Here is a 19,753-nt window from a genome sequence, read left to right on the forward strand (position 1 = left end):
GCCTATGGATATTTAGCCCTGGGTGCTTCCCTTTAATTTTCCAAGGACACTCTAGAATTCTTAGGTCACAGAAAATGTTTCATCCCCTCCCTGCCATTCACCACTTCTACACAGTCCAGTTCTGCCTTGGCCTGACTTCTAGAATGCAGCAAGTTCATTGTGGTGGCGAGTTCATCGGCTTAACTGCACCAATGGCCTTTGCTCACTTGCATACACCTGTTGGGATAGATGATTCATCTCTGCTGTATCCTTTCCTAGAAATCAGGAAGCTTTCTTGCTCCAGATCCTATTGTAGGGACCCTGTTCAGGACTTCACATTTCTAGGAAGGGCTCATAGAGGGGGACTATGATTTCTCAGCTGCTTTGACCTGGCCAGTTCTTGTTCTTGTATCTACAAAGGCCAGGTCCAAGGGCGTTCACTTAAGAGAAAAAATGCTTCTACTACCTCTCTTTTTTGCACAATCAACTTTGGCCAACCCAGTCTGCTTAGGCCATCAGCATTTATAGTCCTGGCACCCCTTGCAAACTGAAAACATTGTCAAGCCAGAAGAATGGTTAATAAAGCCGACAGGATTTATTTATGAGTTTCTTCTCATACAAGCCAAACATAAGATGTGAGAGTAAAGTGAAGTATCCTCATGCTGTCATTACTGGCAGTTGTGGCAACATTCCTGAGAGCTTAATTGTATGCCAGCCATTTCTCTGAATAGCCAAGGGTGTCGGGACAGAGCAGGACTCTGAAGTGCCGAATTCAGGTCCTGGTCAGACCACTGGAAGGATGATTGGCAAACTGAAGGTAGAGGCATGGCATGTACATTGTCTCCTTGGTGAACTCTCCACAAGCAAGGGCCAGTAGAATAGGAGCCTTTAGCAACAGCAGGTTCAATTACACCAGTGTCCCTGAAGGAAAGAAGATATAATTGAATAATCATCATAGCAAACACCTCTTTCCTACTTACCTGTTCTGACAGTGAGCTTACTGACACTGAGGTGAGGTGAGCTTACTGTGGCCATGTGTGAAGGAGAACAGAAATGAGATGTAAGAAAGGAAAAAGAGAAGAGACTGACTTGGCCCCAGACACCTAGATTTTATCTGTCTCTTTTCCTTTCCTGAAAACTGGAGGTTTGCTTTTTCCTTCCTAGGTTCCTGTGAGACATGACTTCTAGGGATGTGTGCCAGATGTTTTGAAACCATTTTAAAGTGTTCAAAGAATGCGTGTTGTTAATCACCACATCTAATACTGTTGACACGGAGAGTTTTTGCCCCAGATTGATCTGAGCATGTTTCAGCTCTGCTCTCCCCGACAAGAATTAGAAGGTGTTGAATGAAAGCATGCGTTTTCGAGCCTATCAATGGTGCATGTGAGGCTGTTATTGGAACTAGGAGTTAAGGACCAGGCGGACTCTGTAAATCTTTCCTGGCTGGGACTCACAAAATTTTGGTTGTGTTTACTCAGAATGTTAATAATTTCGGAAATTATTAAAATGGAACCAAAATACTTTCTTTTTAAGAGGCTATTGAGATCACAAATCATTCTGCAAATATAATAAGCTTGTGTAAGCTGAGTGAGTCCAAGACTCAATGCTTGCCATGGGTCTGCTGGAAGGGGTGGCTATTTTCACATGACACTTCATGTGTGGAACTAAGGAGGCATGAGAAAAGCCCTTGAAAGACTTGGCCTTAAAATTTCAATAATTGTGTTGGATAAAATATCTTTGAAGAAGGAAGGAAAGAAGGAAGGAGAAAGAAAAGATAGGATATTATCTGTGTTTCCCCTCCCCACCAAATTTTGCATTTCTTTTTGCTCATTTTCATCCATACTACCTAACTCCAGTTGCTTTCAGCAGCAGCATCACATTGAGGAATCCGATTCAGATTTTAAAAGGCTCATTTAGTTGTTTCCTAGGCTCTCCCTGTTTCATCTCTAACTACAACCAGTGGTTTTTCCTTGTACCTTCATATCCTGGGTGGCCACTGATGCCTGTGTTAGTTAGCTTTCCTTTACTGGAACAAAACAGTTGAGATAACCAACTTAAAAAGGGGACAGGTTTATTCTGGTTCACAGTTTTGCAGGTTTCAGTCCATGAGTGCAACTATGCATTGCTTTTGCACCTGTGATGAGGCAGTACTTTATGGCAGGACTGTGTGGCAGAGAAAATTGCTCCCCTCATGTCAACCATAATGCAAAGAGGAAGAGAGGAAGATACTGGGGTGCCACAATCTCCTTCAAGGACACACCCCCACTAGGTTCCAACTCTTAGTTTTAATCATTTTCACTAGTGCTAAGCTGGGAATCAAGGCTTTAATGCATAGGTCTTTGAGGGGGCACTTAAGGACCAAACTATTATAGAGACATACTGGAATTCACAAAGCCAATCACAGTGCTTACTCCAGAATCAGTACTACAAGTAGTTGATGTGCAAAGCTTATTGTGGCTTAGACTAGACATGTAACAATGATACCAAGATATAGTTTTAGTGGGATTGGGGGGTGTGTGGCTCAATGTTAGAGCCTTTCCCTAGCATGTGTGAGGCCCTAGGTTGCATCCCCAGACCTGCAAACAACCACAACAACAAAAAGAATTTTAACATAGATATTTTAACACAAATATTGTTAACAAAAAGGCAATTACAGTCACAGAAAGCCCGGATTCCAGAGCTGGGATGTCTAGGTTCAAATATTTCACACATGGGCTTTGTGCTCTTGGCACGTTGTACAACCTCTCTATGTTCAATTTCCTAGTTCATAATATGGGGAAAGAAATACCACCTATTTCATGGTGGTTTTTTTGATTAAATACATTAACACATGAAAGAAAAATGTGTGTGTGATGTGTGTTTTTTAATTTGTTTTAATTAGTTATACATGACAGTAGAATGCATTTATACACTTTGATATATAGATATAATTTCTCATTTTTCTTAGTGTACATGTCTGATGCATTTTGAGAACCAATAAATATTAGTTATTCTAATATTAGTAAATATATTAGCTTGTGATTTGAAGAATTTCTTCTACTTAATATTAACTTTTAACCATTTCTATACGCTTGTGCCTGATACATATATATAATATACATGTATAGATATATACACATATATTACACATATATATATAAACATTTATGTATACTTTTTTATTGCTACGGGTCCATGTTAGAGTTTGCATGTTAAATGAATGGGAATTTATCAGTTTTACAAGTGGTAAAAAAGAGAAGAAATTAATAAAGATGAAAATAATGATACTGAGAGGATTATGTTAGGAGTTACAGTTGTAAAATGAGATGAGAGATCTCTTTTGCTGGGTTTTTGAGACTATTCATGAAAATATAAAAATTAAAAATGTAAATTGAACTTTGAAGCCCATCTTTCACATAAGTCAAACTTCAGTTTTCTCCCTACAAGACACATTTTAGATAGAGGAAAAATAATTTCTCTCTAATTCCCATTTCTGTTGATTTTGTGTCACAGTCTCCTAATACCCAAACTGAAAAAAACAATCCATTCACGCAGGTAATTTTGCATTGGTATAATTTTAATGCAGACTTGAAATTTCTTAATTCACAAGTAAGAATTTCTACTATACAAATTTAATTTATGACTCATTTGACTGATCTGAACTTCTGTGTACTGATGTTAAATGCTAAATTTTATCTATTACTTATATGTAATAATGAGCAGATATGTGACTATTCATTTTTAGCCTATGTGTGTTTCTAACATTAATGCTTATTTTTAAGAAATTTGTGAACTTTCCTTTTTTACTTATTAATTTTTCTAATCATATACATGTCTATTGGTTAATATTGATGGCTCTGGATATAGATACTGGCTCCAAGTTCTGTGCCATTGCTCACCGGTTATGTAACCTTGAACAAATGATGGAACCTCTGTGGGCCTCAATGCATTACTACCATGAAGTAGGAAAACTAATACCACCTCCATTTTAAGGCTCTTTTGAGGACCAAATGAGCTGTGCATGCAAACCCCTTCGAACAATATACTAAAACACAATAAACATTTGAGTATTTACCATTATTGGTACTTCTGTGAACTGGCTTGAGTGTCTTGGCAGCATTTGCTTTATTTCTGTAATTGTTCAACTTATGTTTTCTAACTGCATTATAAATTCATTACTTCCTTTGGGGCACTACTTATGGTAGTGTCATAGCTATCTTCAAGCGGACTGTTTAATGCTCCTCACTTTCAGCAGTCCCTGGTCATCCTGCAGTCTGTCACCTCTCTTCATAAACCCATAAAGCATTAAAAGGACAACATGGATTCTGCACTCTGTCGCCCTTCTCAACCAATCCCTTTAACTCTTTTCTCGTTGCAGGATGTTCTGGAAGCTTTCCCTGTCCTTGTTCCTGGTGACTGTGTTGGTGAAGGTGGCAGAAGCCCGGAAGAATAGACCTGTGGGTGCCATCCCCTCGCCTTATAAGGACGGCAGCAGCAACAACTCAGAGAGATGGCATCACCAGATCAAGGAAGTGCTTGCCTCCAGCCAGGAGGCCCTGGTGGTCACCGAGCGCAAGTACCTCAAGAGTGACTGGTGCAAGACCCAGCCACTGCGGCAGACGGTGAGCGAGGAGGGCTGCCGCAGCCGCACCATCCTCAACCGCTTCTGCTATGGCCAGTGCAACTCCTTCTACATCCCGCGGCACGTGAAGAAAGAGGAGGAGTCCTTTCAGTCCTGCGCCTTCTGCAAGCCCCAGCGTGTCACCTCGGTCCTGGTGGAGCTCGAATGCCCCGGGCTGGATCCACCCTTTCGACTCAAAAAAATCCAGAAGGTGAAGCAGTGCCGATGCATGTCCGTGAACCTGAGCGACTCTGACAAGCAGTGAACGCCTGGGGCTGGACGCAGCTCAGCACTGCGCTGCGCGCCCTGGTCGCTGGGTCGTGTCGCCGCCTCTGCCTCGGTCCCAGTCCTCTGAGCTCACTCACACGCTGTCTAGTGTTCTCCCCTCAGCAGCAAGCACGTCTTTTGGGGCTGACGGTGTCCGTGTCACAAACGTGGAACGCAAGTGGAGCTTTGCTGATGTATTTCTGACTGACTCCGAGCCCTGCCTGGGGCTCCAGAACTAGGTTGTGGATCAGGCCCCGATGGAAAGATGCTGGAAACCTCTCGGCTACCCCCTGCAGTCACAGAGGACTTTAGGTGATGCATTGTAAATCCAGCATGGATGTTTCCACCATGTGGAAGCGAGTATTTCCCAGGCCTCATCCTACACTCCAGCTTGCCCCCTTTCCTTGTAAAGGGTGCATCACTCTTCTGAGCATCCCCTCAAACTTCTCCTGCTGTTTTCCTAGACCTCTGGGGGTGGTGAGAATTCATTCTTGTGGTTTTGCTGCTGCTGTGATACTGATTTGGACAATGTCCTTAAAGGAGATGTCCAGGGCCAGAGGGGCTCCAAACAAACCCGATACCAAGAAAACCACTGAGCCACTTGGATCAAGTGGCCTTTCCTGGGGACCTTGCTTTCAGCAGGCCACACCCTTCCAGGAGACATCACCACCTTTTCTTCCTTACTCCCCAGCCTCCATCAGTGGACTCGAGATGAACTCTAGTGTGCATGCTATTATCGCTGCAATTAGAATATTATCACACACAAGGTCTCTATATTAACGCTGGTTTTATAATTGACCTATATTGTAAAGAGCTGTTAAAAAGTATTATAGACCTATCATGTATTGTTTCACATGTTTTGACTCTGGCCTTGCAGCACTATTCTGAGTAGGGAGGAGAGCAGGTGATGATCTGCCAAAAAGGTATTTTTAACTCAGACATAATGCCTGGTCAGCAACTCACTGTCATGCACCTCTTTTAGATTGGGCAGGGAAATGGGCAGAATCATGCTTTTACTTTGAATATTATGTCACTGAAGGTACTAAAGCATTGCAGCACAATATAGAAATTAGGTTGGGGTGGATGGGTGTGGGGAGGGGAATTCATTGGGAAGTTATTAACTCAAAATCCCTTATGCATATGTGGGGTGACACAGGATGCTATTTTCACTGCCATAACATTAAGCAAAATTGTTTCCTGTTTAAAGATGTATTTAAGAATATAAGGAACTGGGTCACTTTGTGGTGCAGGAGGAAGTAAAGGATTAACCTATAAAGAATAGTAATATAGTTGAACTGTCCTATGGAAAATAACTAGTATCCCTTCCAAAGAATAGACTTTAAAAGTATGAGCAAACATTAGGTCACTTTTCATTTTTTTCTAATGAATTGTCAAAGTTTCCATGTTGTGGTCTCTTGATATGAGGAAATTGACATAATTTATGCTCTCACAAAACTATACTCAGTTTGAATCTCTTTGCTAAATTGCCCCAGGAAGGCTTCCCTGTGAGTGATGTTTATGGAATCTGACAAATGTGAATGAGATGCCATTGGTGGGAATGAGAGTACTCTAAAAGCCTTTCTCTGATAATTTCTAAGCGAGTGCTCCAGCCAAAGGGTCAGTTTCCTAGTGTATGTGTGAGACCCTCTACAAATTGCTCTGGAGACTGAAACTGACACTAGGCAGTAACAGTGGATCTAGAGTTTGTCACCTGGAGAACAAGGGTTGGGGTGGGTTGTGGCATGTTGGAGAATCTGTTTCCTGCTGCTGCAGTGCAAGCTGTATATTTCTGTCACTTCCGTAACACCATAAAACCTGAGCACAGACTGTGCTATTATGAATGGGGTTTTGGCTTCAGAAATGGGTAGCCCAAAATCAGGAAGCAGAAATAAAAAGAAATCATTGAGGGCTGGAACCCAGGGATGGCGATAAAAAGTAAAAAAAGGTATCCACTGTCAGAATTTATTATTTTCATTTAGCAGAAAACCTCAAGTCAGACCCAGTGTAGAATATGCAGCAGAAAAACTGTGAAGAAAGGAAGCCCACATGATCCTAATGGAGGCTGATGGAGTGGAGTGGAAGGAGAGTGGAGGAGAGTCTCCAATACAACTGCCAAGTCAACCCCTATCGTTTTATTAATGCAGAGCCCCCACAGAAAGGGGGGGAGATTAAGCTAAGAACTCATAGAATAATAACCTGAGCACTCTTTTTGAACCCAGTTGTGGGTGTAGCAATGAAAGCAATATGATATGCTGCAGTGTGAAGCTCCTTCGGGGGGTTATTGTATGTATAAAGTTTACCTTATGCTGGCTCAAATTGTATTTAATTGTTTCTGTTTTGTTTTGTTTATAAATGAAGAAAAGCTATAAGTATAATGTAATTATTTTATAGGTATACTATTAAATTATAGAACAAATAAAGATTCTTTAGGATTATATATGATCCTGGTGTGATGTGCCATAAAAGTGGAATTTGGAATTTGTTTTAGTGAGCAACAAAGGGGTTCTGTGTTGTCCAGCCACAGTCAGTTCAATTCCTAGCCCATGTCACATGATCCCCTTGGCAGCCTGGCATCTTCAAGGAGAATCAGAATGAGGCACTCAAGAAGCAGGGGTGGTAGAGGTGGCTTGGAGCTGGTCTTTGGGAATTTCCAAGACTCTTCCTACCAGCTGAAGACAGAATTTTCTGGCTGTATTCTTTGAATAAGAAATGCTAAATGAGGAAGCCTTCAGAAACTTGCTGCAAATAAAAGTTCATTGTAAGACTTGTCTTCCTTTCTGTAATCAGTGCACCATACTTGTCTTTCACAAGCCAATTGTCTTGAATTTTGTGCATCTTCACATTCACTTCTCATGGGTTTCAATATTTCTTAATTTAAATACTTCTTAGTTTCACAGTGTCACTAATCAAACTATCTGCCATTCAAGAAACTCAATGATCAATAAAAAATAAAAACCTTCAGAAATTTGCACATGGTTGATTCACTGTATGAATTTAAAGGAATTCAATTTATAAGTGTTTCCACCTAGTTGATTAAATGGAACAGACTATTCCACTTTAGCCTAAGGATATTTCAATTCACTTGTTTCTGAAGTTGGCTGAATGTTAAGTTATGAGATCATTGACAATGAATTTTTACTATTTCATGAACAATTTAGAATGTGTTTATTTCTATAAATCTTATTTAATGATTGATCTATCACCACTGATTAGTAATGTCTGCATGAGAGAGAACAATGAAACAAAATCATAAACAATTAAAACTTATTGACCATCAAGTTATCTTCTGAATCCTCCTTAACCCCTCCCTATTCTTGCCACCCCTCTCACAGGAGACAGCCCAGCCACTTTATCAAAATTGAAATATGAAAAACCTCACAGCTTTTGTTGTGTTTGTACCATGGGCATTTCTGGATTACTGCCTTCTCTAGTATTCAGTGTAGAATATGTAGTAGAATAATCAAGCAAAACAACAACAAAAAAATCATTTTCTCATCATTCCCTCAGCCCTAAGATCCCTACCAGCAGAGATAAGGGAAATGTGTACTCTATCGCCTCTGGAATCACAAATCTCCTGAATCTTTATAAGATTAATCACCTATTGTTTCTCACGCATGGTGTTGGTGCTTACCAAGACCTCTATTATACTTGCCCCATATCTTTCATCTGGTCCTTCTAGATGATGTCAATTATATGGTGGGTCAGTGTAATGTTAAACAGAATGATCATAAATTACAGATCCTTCCGATCTATATTTTGATAAAGGGTGTAAGAATGGAAAAAGACTGGAGACCAGACCATAAATGTAAACTGTTGTCTATCCCATAGGAATGCAGACTGGTTCTGATTCTCTTTCCTTATAGATATGGAAACACACACACACACACACACACAACAAAACTCACTTTCTCTCTCTCTCTCTCTCTCTCTCTCTCTCTCTCTCTCTCTCTCTCTCTCACACACACACACACACACACACACACACACACTTTCCAGATCACATGCTGGAGGTTATTTCAGTTGGTTCCAGCAAATAATTAACATTGAGGGCAGCAGCTTCAACCAGGGCTACTACCATTGCTGACATCTTTGGTTGTTTTTGCAGGAGACAGTATTGTGAAATAAAAGGAAATGTGACAGGGGCCACTACAATATTAAAGTCTTTGAAATTTTCATTGATTTTTTTCCCCCATTCCTTTTGGGATTCAGCTTTGGTTTTTAATTTCTCCTTTTTGTTGGAGGCTTCGAAGCAAAAGGCTTCTGAGCATTCACTTGCCCCTTTCCACCACAATAGCTCTTGCCTAAGAGGTGAAAAATGAATGTGAGCGCTTTTAAACTACCAATAGTGTCCTTTTCAATTATGTATTTGGAAATGAGGGCATGTTTTATCAAGTTGGTTCATGGAGCAGTGGGTCCACTGAGAACCAGACCTTGGGTAGGACTCTAGACATTCCTATATGCTTTTAATTTAGTAGGGAACCATGGTGGTTCATTTGGTCTCCGAGTAGTAGTTTTAATTCCAACCCAGTGTTCAGTATCCCCAAAGTATTGAATATTAAGGTAAAATATATTGACCTGAATAAATGGTCCAAAGTTCCCAGGTTATGAAGTGGGAAGATAACAAAATAATAGATTTGCCCTCATATTGCAAGGTTTTTACTTAGAGAAACCAACCACCCTTTAAGTCAATGGGTTCCAGGTCTGCTGTGGAAACTGGGCAAGGGATTTTACTTTTATTGTTACTGCCCTCTTCCTCTGATCATCTATCACTGATTTATTTTTTGTTGGGGGGAGATACTGGGGATTGTACCCAGGGGTGCTTAACCACAGAGCCACATCTCCAGCCCTTTTTTTGGGATTTTATTTCAGACAGGGACGTAATAATTGCTAAGTTGCTGAGAATGGCTTTGAATTTGCAATTCTCCTTCCTCAGCCTCCTGAGCTGCTGGGATTACAGGCATGTGCCACTGCACCTGGCCATCACTAATTTCTTTTAACCAAACACTTAAGCAATACCTTTGTTGGCAGCTTATCCAGAAACATCATATTCTATTAACCATTATCATGTTGGGTGCCCCTAGATGCCACCACAATCCTCCCATGCTTTGCAAAAAATGCACCCATTTTACTTCTGAAAATTAAACATTACAACCTGACATATTTTTAAAGATCTTTCTTGCTATTTTCACATTCTTCATGAAGCCTAGTTTAATAACAGCATCTTTTCCTACAGTTAATCTTGACCTACAGATGATAGGTACTAAAAGAGGCCTTCCTGAAAATGCAGTTGGTTACTTTTTCCCCCTAAACTTTATGTATAGCAAATCCACTTAGCATGCTTTCTTCTCTGAGCTTTTGGATACTTTTTGTCCAACATGTACAATGGAAGTTCCTGTATTTCTATTTCATTAAATGTGACTTACAGCTTTTGTAATCCTCTAAGATATTCTAGCAGCTTAGTGTCATTATCCTTGGGGCATTTGCTATAGAGTTAAATCTTGAGTCATGGGATGTGGCTCTGGGGGGTGGTAGGTATCCCTTATCCAACTTCATGTTCTGTCACCCCTCTTTGATCCAGAAGTTTCAGGATACATACGGTTCTTCCCCTGACTCCTCTAGCCACTTTCTTGTATACTCCTATCATTCCTTTGTTGACCTAGTACTTCCCAGTAGGGATGTGAGCCTAGAAATGGTTTATTTGGTCCAGGGAAAATTCAGAGTTTGAGATTCTCAACTGTATCTATCAAGGTATAACTCTCTCAATTTTTAGGAGTTCCATTCCTTCTCCACGAAAGCCTTAACCATTGGTAAAGAAAACTTGTAAGAGCTCAAGATGCAAATGTTTTGAAATAGCACTCTTCTTACAACTGAGTCCTCCTTTGATTGCAGAAAATCAGAGCTTAATTAAATGTTGCCAAAGAGACCTTATCTATGGCTTTCACAGTTTGCCTGAAATGGTGATTAATATCATGAATCTTTATTATCTCTTAAACAAATCAATGCCACTTGAAAATAAGTACCTAATCCTTTTATCTCTCATGACTTTTAAGCATCAAAGGTCTTTTACCAGTCAGTGAGTCCTTCAACCAGCAAACCATGCCAGTTTACCCGCAGGAAGTTTTAAAAATCTACTGTTTGCCTGGGGGCTATTCTTGGCAGCTATCTGGCATGTTATCCATCTCCAAATCCCTTGTTAGAGTATTCTTCCCTGGACCACTCTGGAAACTAACTCTTAAATTGCTTTCTCAAACTCTGAGACAAAGAGTCCTGAGCAGTTTTATTGGGAATGCTTACAGGACAATAGATCTATAAGGAAATTAGAAAAATTGGGTAATGCAATGGGAAAAGCCATCTGGTGGAAACTGAAGCCTTGTCTGATCCTATGGCAGAGTTCAGGAGCTGTGTTGTCCTCAACTGAAGTAAGAGGGACAGGCCTTTGTTACCCACATTAGCCAGTCTCTGCCTGCAAGGCCTCATTAAGGGCAACTCTCAGTGAAGGATCCAGCTGGGAGTGGGGATCAGGGGATAGAAGGAGATGGGTTGGGTCCAACAGTCCTGAACCTAGTAAATGGGCAGTGTACCCTAATAGTCTCCTTGGAGTGTGTGTAGGAATAGAGGGAAAGGGAAGAGGGAGGAGATGGAGAATAAAGAATATGGAGACCTTAAAAGGGAGGCAGAGGGGGTTATATTTGATCTCATAGGAAGTAGAAAATCATTGACAGATTTGATCAAGGCTTATTCCAGCCACAATATGCAAGGCAATTGGAAGGAACATGATCCAGATCTAGACATAGACTGACGAATAGGGTCAGATGTGGTCATAGAATTGTATCTGAAAGGAAGAGATAATTATGGGAAATATTTGCAGAATGTGGTGACTACAGAAGAGTATATTAATACAAGTGATGGGGAGCCCAGTGTAAGTGAGGATTGGGTACTAGAAGATGATGAAATAAGTTTTTGTTTTATTTTAATCACTGTTAGATCTGCAGTAAAAGTGAAATAATCTGAATAAAACTTTATCTACATCTGAAGAAATAGGAATTGAATTTGAATGAGAGGTCAGATATGGAAAAACAGATATAAAAGCAAAAAATCACGATTAAGTCCATGAAAATAGATGAGAATTCAAAGAGAAGGAGAAGAAGAACAGAGGGCAAAATAACCTTAGAAAATATTCCTTTAAAAGAGCAGGAAGTGGAAACACCAGAGGAAATTGTTACCATTGCTCAGGTAAGCTACTTTCTTACTGCCTGATATAAAAAGTGGGACTTTCCATTCCTGCATTTCAATGCCTCCCCTCTTTGTGGACACCGTGTGTCTGTCTCTCCTTCTCACTCTCCAAAGTATAGCTTTGTTGCCACAGAGAATTTCAGCTCTGCTTCACCTTCCTATGAACAACCATATTATCCTTCTGCTCTTTAGGTAATACCATGTCTTCTTGATGATCCAAGCCCCATCCCAAATTCATATTCCTAAAGTTGTGTTCACTGAGTAGGCACATGGCCTGGCACTGAAGTGTGCCTGTAGTAACCAGGTACTTAGGAGGCTGAGGCAGGAGGACTGCTTGAGCCCAGAGTTCATGGCCAGCCTGATAAATATAGCAAAATCTTTTCTGGAAGACAAAACAAGATCAAAATAAACTAGGTACACGTAAAATCTTCATAACAACCAACTTCATCTATAAAATTCTGGTGTCAGGACATTATTTAATAAGAGTTATTCAAAAGGATGCAAATGCTAATTTATTGCAGGGTAGGAAGGTACTGGATACTAAATGATAAATTGGGTGTCTGATTAAGGCTTCAAACTTCAGATTTGATGTTTGAAACTTTAGCAAAAAGGTTTGAGAGTTATCAAGATATTTTTATCTGGAGTTTCTTGCTTTTGGTTTTTTCCTTTTGCCATGTGTGTGTTAATTTTTGTTTTATTTAAGGAGCCAAAGCACATACAACTTGTGTTACCATAGGCACCCCTGTCTGTTTTTCCATGTGCTGAAAGGCACTCCGTTGATCTGTCCTGGGATCTTTCCTGGGATTCTGTCAACTCAACGTTAAAATTTTTGATTCTCACTCTTTCGCTTGAAAAATATGGGTTCACTGGTTTAAGGACATGGGGACAAATTATAGACAAGCATTTACCAGGTAGAATATGTAGACACAAAATAACAAGTATCATGTGGAGTCCATTAAGTGAATCTCTTTACAACCTGGCTTTGCTGTGAAATGGTTTTAATATAATGCAAGTTTCTAACTCCAAAAACTTAAAACCAATAGGTGATTCTCATTAATGCAGACCATAAGGTGTGAATTTGTCCCATGATCTGCTGTATGGATTGGAAAGTGATATTAATCTCTGGAAATCATTAAGAGTATATGATAAGCATAGACCTGTAAATTCAGTGGTTTGCACAGAGTTCATAAGGACAATCTGAAATAACTTCAAAATTGAGATAAAAGAAGTTTTTGCAGAAGGTGTACCAAAATGGGCCTGTTGTGAAGTAAAAAGCCCAATGTTACTGTAGTAATGGGACCACCAGGGGAGAAAATGTGCTTACAGATCATTCTGGCTTGTCTTTATTTATTTTTTCATTCCAGCAACAGAAAAACAGGGTCGCCTTGCCACCCTCCCAAATAGCTCTGCGTAGTGGTCTAGTTAGAGAATTTTCCTATCTTCCTTGAGGAGAACATCTGATAGAGTTGCTATAGTAACTCGGAGCACCATAAACCATTCCAAACATGTTTCCCTGATTCAACATAATTGACCAGATGAGTAAAGTTTAATACTTGAAATGAGATATATTCCCAAAAGTTAAACATAAGATGTTTTTGTATGGACTTATTTTCACATTGTACCAAATCTAAAAAAAATCAAAGGAAGTAACAGTAAAAAAAAAAAAAAAAACTCTACATTCTCAAATAATCATTTTCCTCCCCTAGAAGCAACCAATATTATCAGTTTCTTTTGAGTGCTTCAGAAATATCCTATACAAGCAATTTCTTTTTGCAAATTCAGTAATCGCATTGCCCTCATTTTACATAAATGGAAGTGCATTATACATACACACTCTTGTGCTTCTTTATTTTTGTCCCACACAAAAATGACAAAGGTACGAGCTTTTTCATGGATTTTTTTTCTTCTAAAAAATGTTTCATATTATTTATGATACATAAAATGTTTTCTTTGGAAATCCAGTATAATACCTCATTATTAGAAGTTTATAGAATTTCACTATCATAAACACTAATTGTCCCTTTAAAATATGTTTAACAATTATGGGCCAGTTTCTATTTACAATGTCTCTTCCCCAAGATCTTCTGACTGTTCTTGCTGATTTTTATGTATGAACTTTGAAGTAAACTTCTGTAATACTCGCTCTGTTTCCACTCCCTTCACCTCTCTGCAAAAGACCCTTCTGCTGGCATTTTTATTTGGATAGTATTAAATTCATAGGTTGAGGGGGGCTGACTTTAGAGGTGTCTTTAAATATTTTGTGGGTTTCTCAACTGTTTTCTTAAATATTTCTTGTAAAATTCTTTCTAGAAATATTTTATTATGAAGCAGGACAGAGCATAACCTGCTCTAGTGTTTACCACTTTTCATTCAGGGTCTCTTCCCTCACCCTTATTGACAGACATATTTCTGCAAATATGACTTGTCTGATTTCTCACATTGGCAATCTTCCTGCTTAAAAAATATAGCACATTCAGGGAGGTTCCTGATCCTGGTCAGCAAGGCTCATTACTGAAAACACAGAAGTTTGAGTTAGAACCTAAGGATGTAGCCCCAACCCTAGATAAAAGGACTTTGCTTTTTTTTTCTTTTTTTGAAGTTTGTCTCCATGGATATCTTCTCTGCTCCCCACATCCACACATTTGGAAGCTCTTCCATGTATTTTGTGGTTTGGGTTCTCAATAGCTCTTCATTTAAAAATAAAGTTTGCATTTTGTTCCTTGTTGCTGTGAGGTTGTTTCTCCCTACCTTTCACACCATTTAAAAATGAATCTTTTGATTCATCTTTTGCTTTTGATAATACTGTATAAGTGAAGGAGTGTTTCATGAAAAACAATAATCAAAAAAGTACAACTTACCAAAATTTGAGTTCATTAGTTGGGATGTGAAAATGATAATAACAAATTGGCATAATTCAAGGAATGTTTACATAGGATTTTCAGGGCTTGCTGATATCAATTCCCACCCCCTTCAAGATCTCCCATCTACCATCCACAATCACTTCTCTTGTTAGCATACTTCATTTTTTTCCTTATCTTTCTGGCCTTCAGTTGGATTAACAAGGTTTTCTCCTCAATTGTTTGTTTTAATTACTTTTTATTCTGGTAATGAATACCTATAATAAATATAAAATTTCTATTTAATTTCTTTTTTTTGCAACAATGTCTAAACATATTCAATATTATCTTTTATTTTTTTCTTTGTAGCACTTAAAGCTCACATAGCACATAGATGTAGGATAACCAGTTTTGGGGAGAGCAGTTCCAGCTTGAAGCTCAAGTTATTGGTCACCCTACTTAAATGCCATAGTACCTGACAGTACTTTAAACCACGTTTTTGGTTTGTCTGCCCCACTAGAATGTAAGTTCCACGGGGATAGGACATTTTCTCTGTGTCCATCATTCCCAAAGTATATAGCAGTTTCTGGCATGTACTAATGACTCTGCAAACATTTACTGAATCAAATAAATGAAGAGAATAAGACAAGACCTTTAGTATGTTTTAAATTATTCCCTGAATTCCTTCCATCCTGTTATCCATCTAAAATGACAGTATTCTTTTTAAACACAAAAATTATAGTTGTTATTGTTTACAATCTAGAGTTTATTTACTCCATCAGCTTCTGTGATGTGATTTCTTACATCTCAGTCCTTCAGTTTATTTTCATGTTTTCCTTACTGGATATGACCTTTAGCAGACCTTTCAGTTAGGTTTTTGGATAGTTAACTCTATTGATTTAGTGTCTGAAAAATATGTATCTCACCTTTGATATGAATGATACAGGTATAATTGTCCTGATTCACTGTTTTCCATCCATGACTTGAAGACACTATTTACAGTTTTACAGTGTATATTGTTAATTCAAACCCTTCCCATTAGGCCCATCCCCTCACACTGCTGCATTAGGCTTCCAACAACTGAACTTTTGGGGGACACCCAAATCATCACAGGAGCATGACAAAAGGGATAGTGAGAAGTGAAGAAAGACTGCTTCCTGAGTGGGTGGTGGCTTTGTTCCCTGAGATAGATGGCACAGAAGAATGAGCTTGTTTGAAGGGGCAAGAGGACAAGCTGAGCTGGGTTTTGCACATGATGAATTGTAAGGATATAGTGATATATCTAATTGGAGAGGACCAGCAAGTGTTCTGGAGCTCAGGAAGAAATCCAAGTTTAGGCAAAAAGCAGTAAATATATTTTATCAGGATTTTTTTGTACTTAGGTACCACTTCTGGACTTAAGTATTGAATCCCTGAAATATGCAAGATTTTTGTACATGTGAATGTGCAGAATAACTTACTTTCCCTCCTTTTCTTATCTCTCCTCCTTTAAATTCTAAATATAATGGCTATATTTTCCAGGTATTCTTAGGCCATAGGCACACAACAGATACAGAAATGTTTTATTATTCATTTTATTTTCATATAAATTAACATCCTAAAAAATTGACATAGAAACACTAAATACAGTATTGCACATAGTGATCTTTGTTAAATGTCCTATTACTTCATTGAAGAACGGTATTATACACATTGAAGGGAACTGAGGGGACAGGAAAACTACAAAACAACAACAAGAAAAAAAAACACTAGTGTTTCTTTGCACTGAAGCTACAAACTAAAAGGTTAAGAAGAAAAATGATCAGAATGATGTAGTTTTCTTCCCACCCTCAGGTCAGCTGAATTTTGTGGAAGTTGTTGTGATGACTCATTTTCATTGTTGTGCCATTCACTGTTCATGTTTTCATGCTTATCTTTGCTTTCTGAAAATAAATGCACCAGACGACAGTTGTAGTTAGAAGAACTTAAAAATTAAAAAGGGAAGGTATTCAGAGTAGCTCAAATTAGACCTTTTCATTTCATTTCAAATGAAGATTTAATTCCTTTTTTCTTAATAGAGCTATTTAATTGTATCTCAATTTATCATGTCTTTTCCACTTAGACTACAATCCATTAATCTAATTCAAAATGTTCCTACCTGAAGATGTAACTCAACTTTTCATTTAAAACAGCACCATTTACTTGCATTAGCAGCAAATGACAATTAAAACGTTCATCAAAACATCTAAATTATCATAGGGAAAATTTGTCCTTTTAACTAAGACCTTCTCTCTCCCAGGGTGTGCAACTTGAAATTTTATTTTAAGGGAGGGAGTGGTCAAGAAGAAAACAGATTAGTTTGTTAAATTCAGCCTATGTATCAACAACTGTCAGATACAGCCAACTCTGTAGAGCTGCTAGGTTATGCAGGAGGTCTGAGCACCCTGGGCAAAGCACAATGCTGCACATTGAATTTCCCCTTGTGTTTCAGGTCCCAATGCATTGAATCCCATATTCCAGGTACTCTAGGTTAAAATGCAGCCTTTGTCCATGATGACTATGCAATGAAGAAAGTGTAAGATGGCTTCTTGCCCCCCAGCAATGTTCACATGTCCACAAACATGTACACACTTAGTAGATCATCTTAATTCTTAAGTTTAAAATATTGAAGACTGAGATTCTCATAACTTGCTGGGCCTGGCTAAACGCATAAAAAGAAGGAGATTCTTGGAATCAGAAGCTCATCATTTATTGAAACTTAAGAGGAAAGTAATTAAAGTATTATTACATAAGCTTGAATATATTATGAAGACAAGGTTCCAAAGCTAAAGAAAATCACAAGTTAAATAAAACAACAACAACAAAAAGAATAGTCAAATACTCACAATTCCAGAGTCATGTCTTGGTTTTATTTTATACAGTGATTTTCCTTTCTTCTGCCTGCACACCTCTTCGGCTTCTTTTACTCTGAGAGGGAAGACAATTTATTTAAAGAGCAATCTCCATAGATCACTACAATCCATCTTATATTAGGTGAACAAGCATCAACTCATTAAGAATTTGAATTATCAGAGAAATACCACTGGCAAAGGGAGGTTGAATGATACTGACTTTAAAACATCAACTGCCATTGCCATTCAGGCTTATTCCTGCAGAGGGTCTCCATCTCTGGATGAGGGTGAGCCCTGAGATTGGCACTCCATTACATACATAGGCTTGGCACCATTACATAAATCAGAAGCATTACCTAATTAAAGGATATCACATGCTTATTTAAAACTACTTCTGATTCATTGTCCATGCCACACTTACCTATACATAAAAGTCATTTGCAACTAATAGTTGGGCAGTTTCTAAAAACTGAACTTCATTGAGCATAGGAGCCAATCATCGTTTAATTTGCGAGAGAAATGAAAGAGGGAGCAGTAATAACATTTTAACACTTGTAGGTTTTCTTTTTGTACACACATTCCAAGGAAAGTAGCACTGGATTTACCAGAGGTATACTTCAGAGAGGATGCCTGCTTGGAGACAAATCCTGCATTATTTGGCACTGCTATTTGATCCTGGTAATGTCCTAACACCTGTGAACCTTGAGACTCCCTCAAATAATGGAAGGAATCAATCACCTAGAAACTTACTACATTATTACTATACACAGTTGTTGCAAAGATTAAACAGAATTTCATTTAAAACTACTTTATAAATTGTAAAGCACTATAAAAAGTTATGATTGCTCTAATTAAACAAATAGGACTCTGTAAACTGGATTCTTAATAAAAATGGGTGCTACAAGAAGAAATATAGCTTATCAGGTTAATTAACTTTTTTAATCTTGTGATTTTTTTCCCCCATGGGAATTAAAACTGATGTATTTCTGGAGAAACTGAACAGGCTATGGTTTAATCTCAAGAAAATACATTTTTGTGTAGATTATCAGTCTAATTTCCTGATAAAGAAGAATTATAAATATATTTCTTAAGTCCTGTGGCAAATGGTTTATAGGCAGAATTCATCTTCTCTACAATGGACTCACTTCTCTTCTTAAACAACAGAATGAAACAAACAGTTCAGGTTAGAAGCTCAAGATTGATGTTAAGTTTACCTTAAAGCATGACAAATGAAAGTAATTCCTTTTAGATGTAAAATGCTTGCCAGGTTGATACTGTTAGTAATTCCAGAATATGATGACAATTTAGATGACACTCCATTGTTACCACTTTTATTACTTTCTACCCAAGCCATAAATTGCCTTTAATCCTTCCCCTAAACATCTGACCACAAAAACATTTTCTTTATAACAAACTAAGGATTGTAGAGTCCCTGTCTTCCTCAGAAATAGCTACCAGTAAATTTAAGTTGAAATATTTGGATAGGGAATTAAGGACACTTTTTTTTTCCCCCCAGCACTTAGCCAAAATCCAGTCGGTTCCCTCTTAAATTTACTTGGAGTTCTTGAAAGCATTTCATGGCATTTAAGAAATTTTACTTTGTAAGTATTTAGATCCCCTAAGCATCCCAATTTTCTCCTTATCCTATTTATTTTGTTCTCAAAACACATTTTTATGAGGATCACAGGAAGATGATTCTAATACAAACATACTTAATTTTGCACAAAAACAAATTCCTGATGGCAGAGATGATGAAAATGGAGGAGAATGTGCGTCAAGGAACCTCACATGTTCTCGAGGCTTAGCCATTTATTTGACAATCATTTATTATGGAGTAGTAACTCCAGGTCAGGGTCTGGGCGCAGCTCTATTTTATAAGGACAATTAAATTCAATGCCTAATAGGGGAGAGACATATAAGTAAGCAGATGACAACAGTGCATTTAGGGCCACCACTTAGTTTTGTGT

General features: G+C 38.3%; 2 protein-coding genes across 4 annotated transcripts in view; one reads left to right on the forward strand and one right to left on the reverse strand.

Annotated features, from left to right (window-relative positions):
• Grem2 (gremlin 2, DAN family BMP antagonist) overlaps positions 1-7,608 on the forward strand; it is a 110,876-nt gene extending 103,268 nt beyond the window's left edge. The window contains exon 2 of the mRNA XM_040277404.2: positions 4,337-7,608. Coding sequence (XP_040133338.1) covers positions 4,338-4,844 — 507 coding nt within the window. The 5' untranslated portion in view covers position 4,337 and the 3' untranslated portion in view covers positions 4,845-7,608. The remainder of the gene's footprint in view (positions 1-4,336) is intronic.
• An 8,866-nt stretch (positions 7,609-16,474) lies between these two features.
• Fmn2 (formin 2) overlaps positions 16,475-19,753 on the reverse strand; it is a 336,378-nt gene continuing 333,099 nt past the window's right edge. For 2 of the 3 annotated variants that reach the window (XM_078023011.1, XM_078023010.1), the window contains exons 17-18: positions 17,781-17,862; positions 16,475-16,838 (exon numbers count right to left, since the gene is read on the reverse strand). In XM_078023011.1, coding sequence (XP_077879137.1) covers positions 16,812-16,838; positions 17,781-17,862 — 109 coding nt within the window. In that variant the 3' untranslated portion in view covers positions 16,475-16,811. Of the gene's footprint in view, positions 16,839-17,780; positions 17,863-19,753 lie in introns of those variants that run through there. The other variant, XM_078023012.1, reaches the window with a different exon arrangement.

This window comes from Ictidomys tridecemlineatus, chromosome 10 (assembly GCF_052094955.1).
Source record: "Ictidomys tridecemlineatus isolate mIctTri1 chromosome 10, mIctTri1.hap1, whole genome shotgun sequence".
Classification (NCBI taxonomy): Eukaryota; Metazoa; Chordata; class Mammalia; order Rodentia; family Sciuridae; genus Ictidomys; species Ictidomys tridecemlineatus.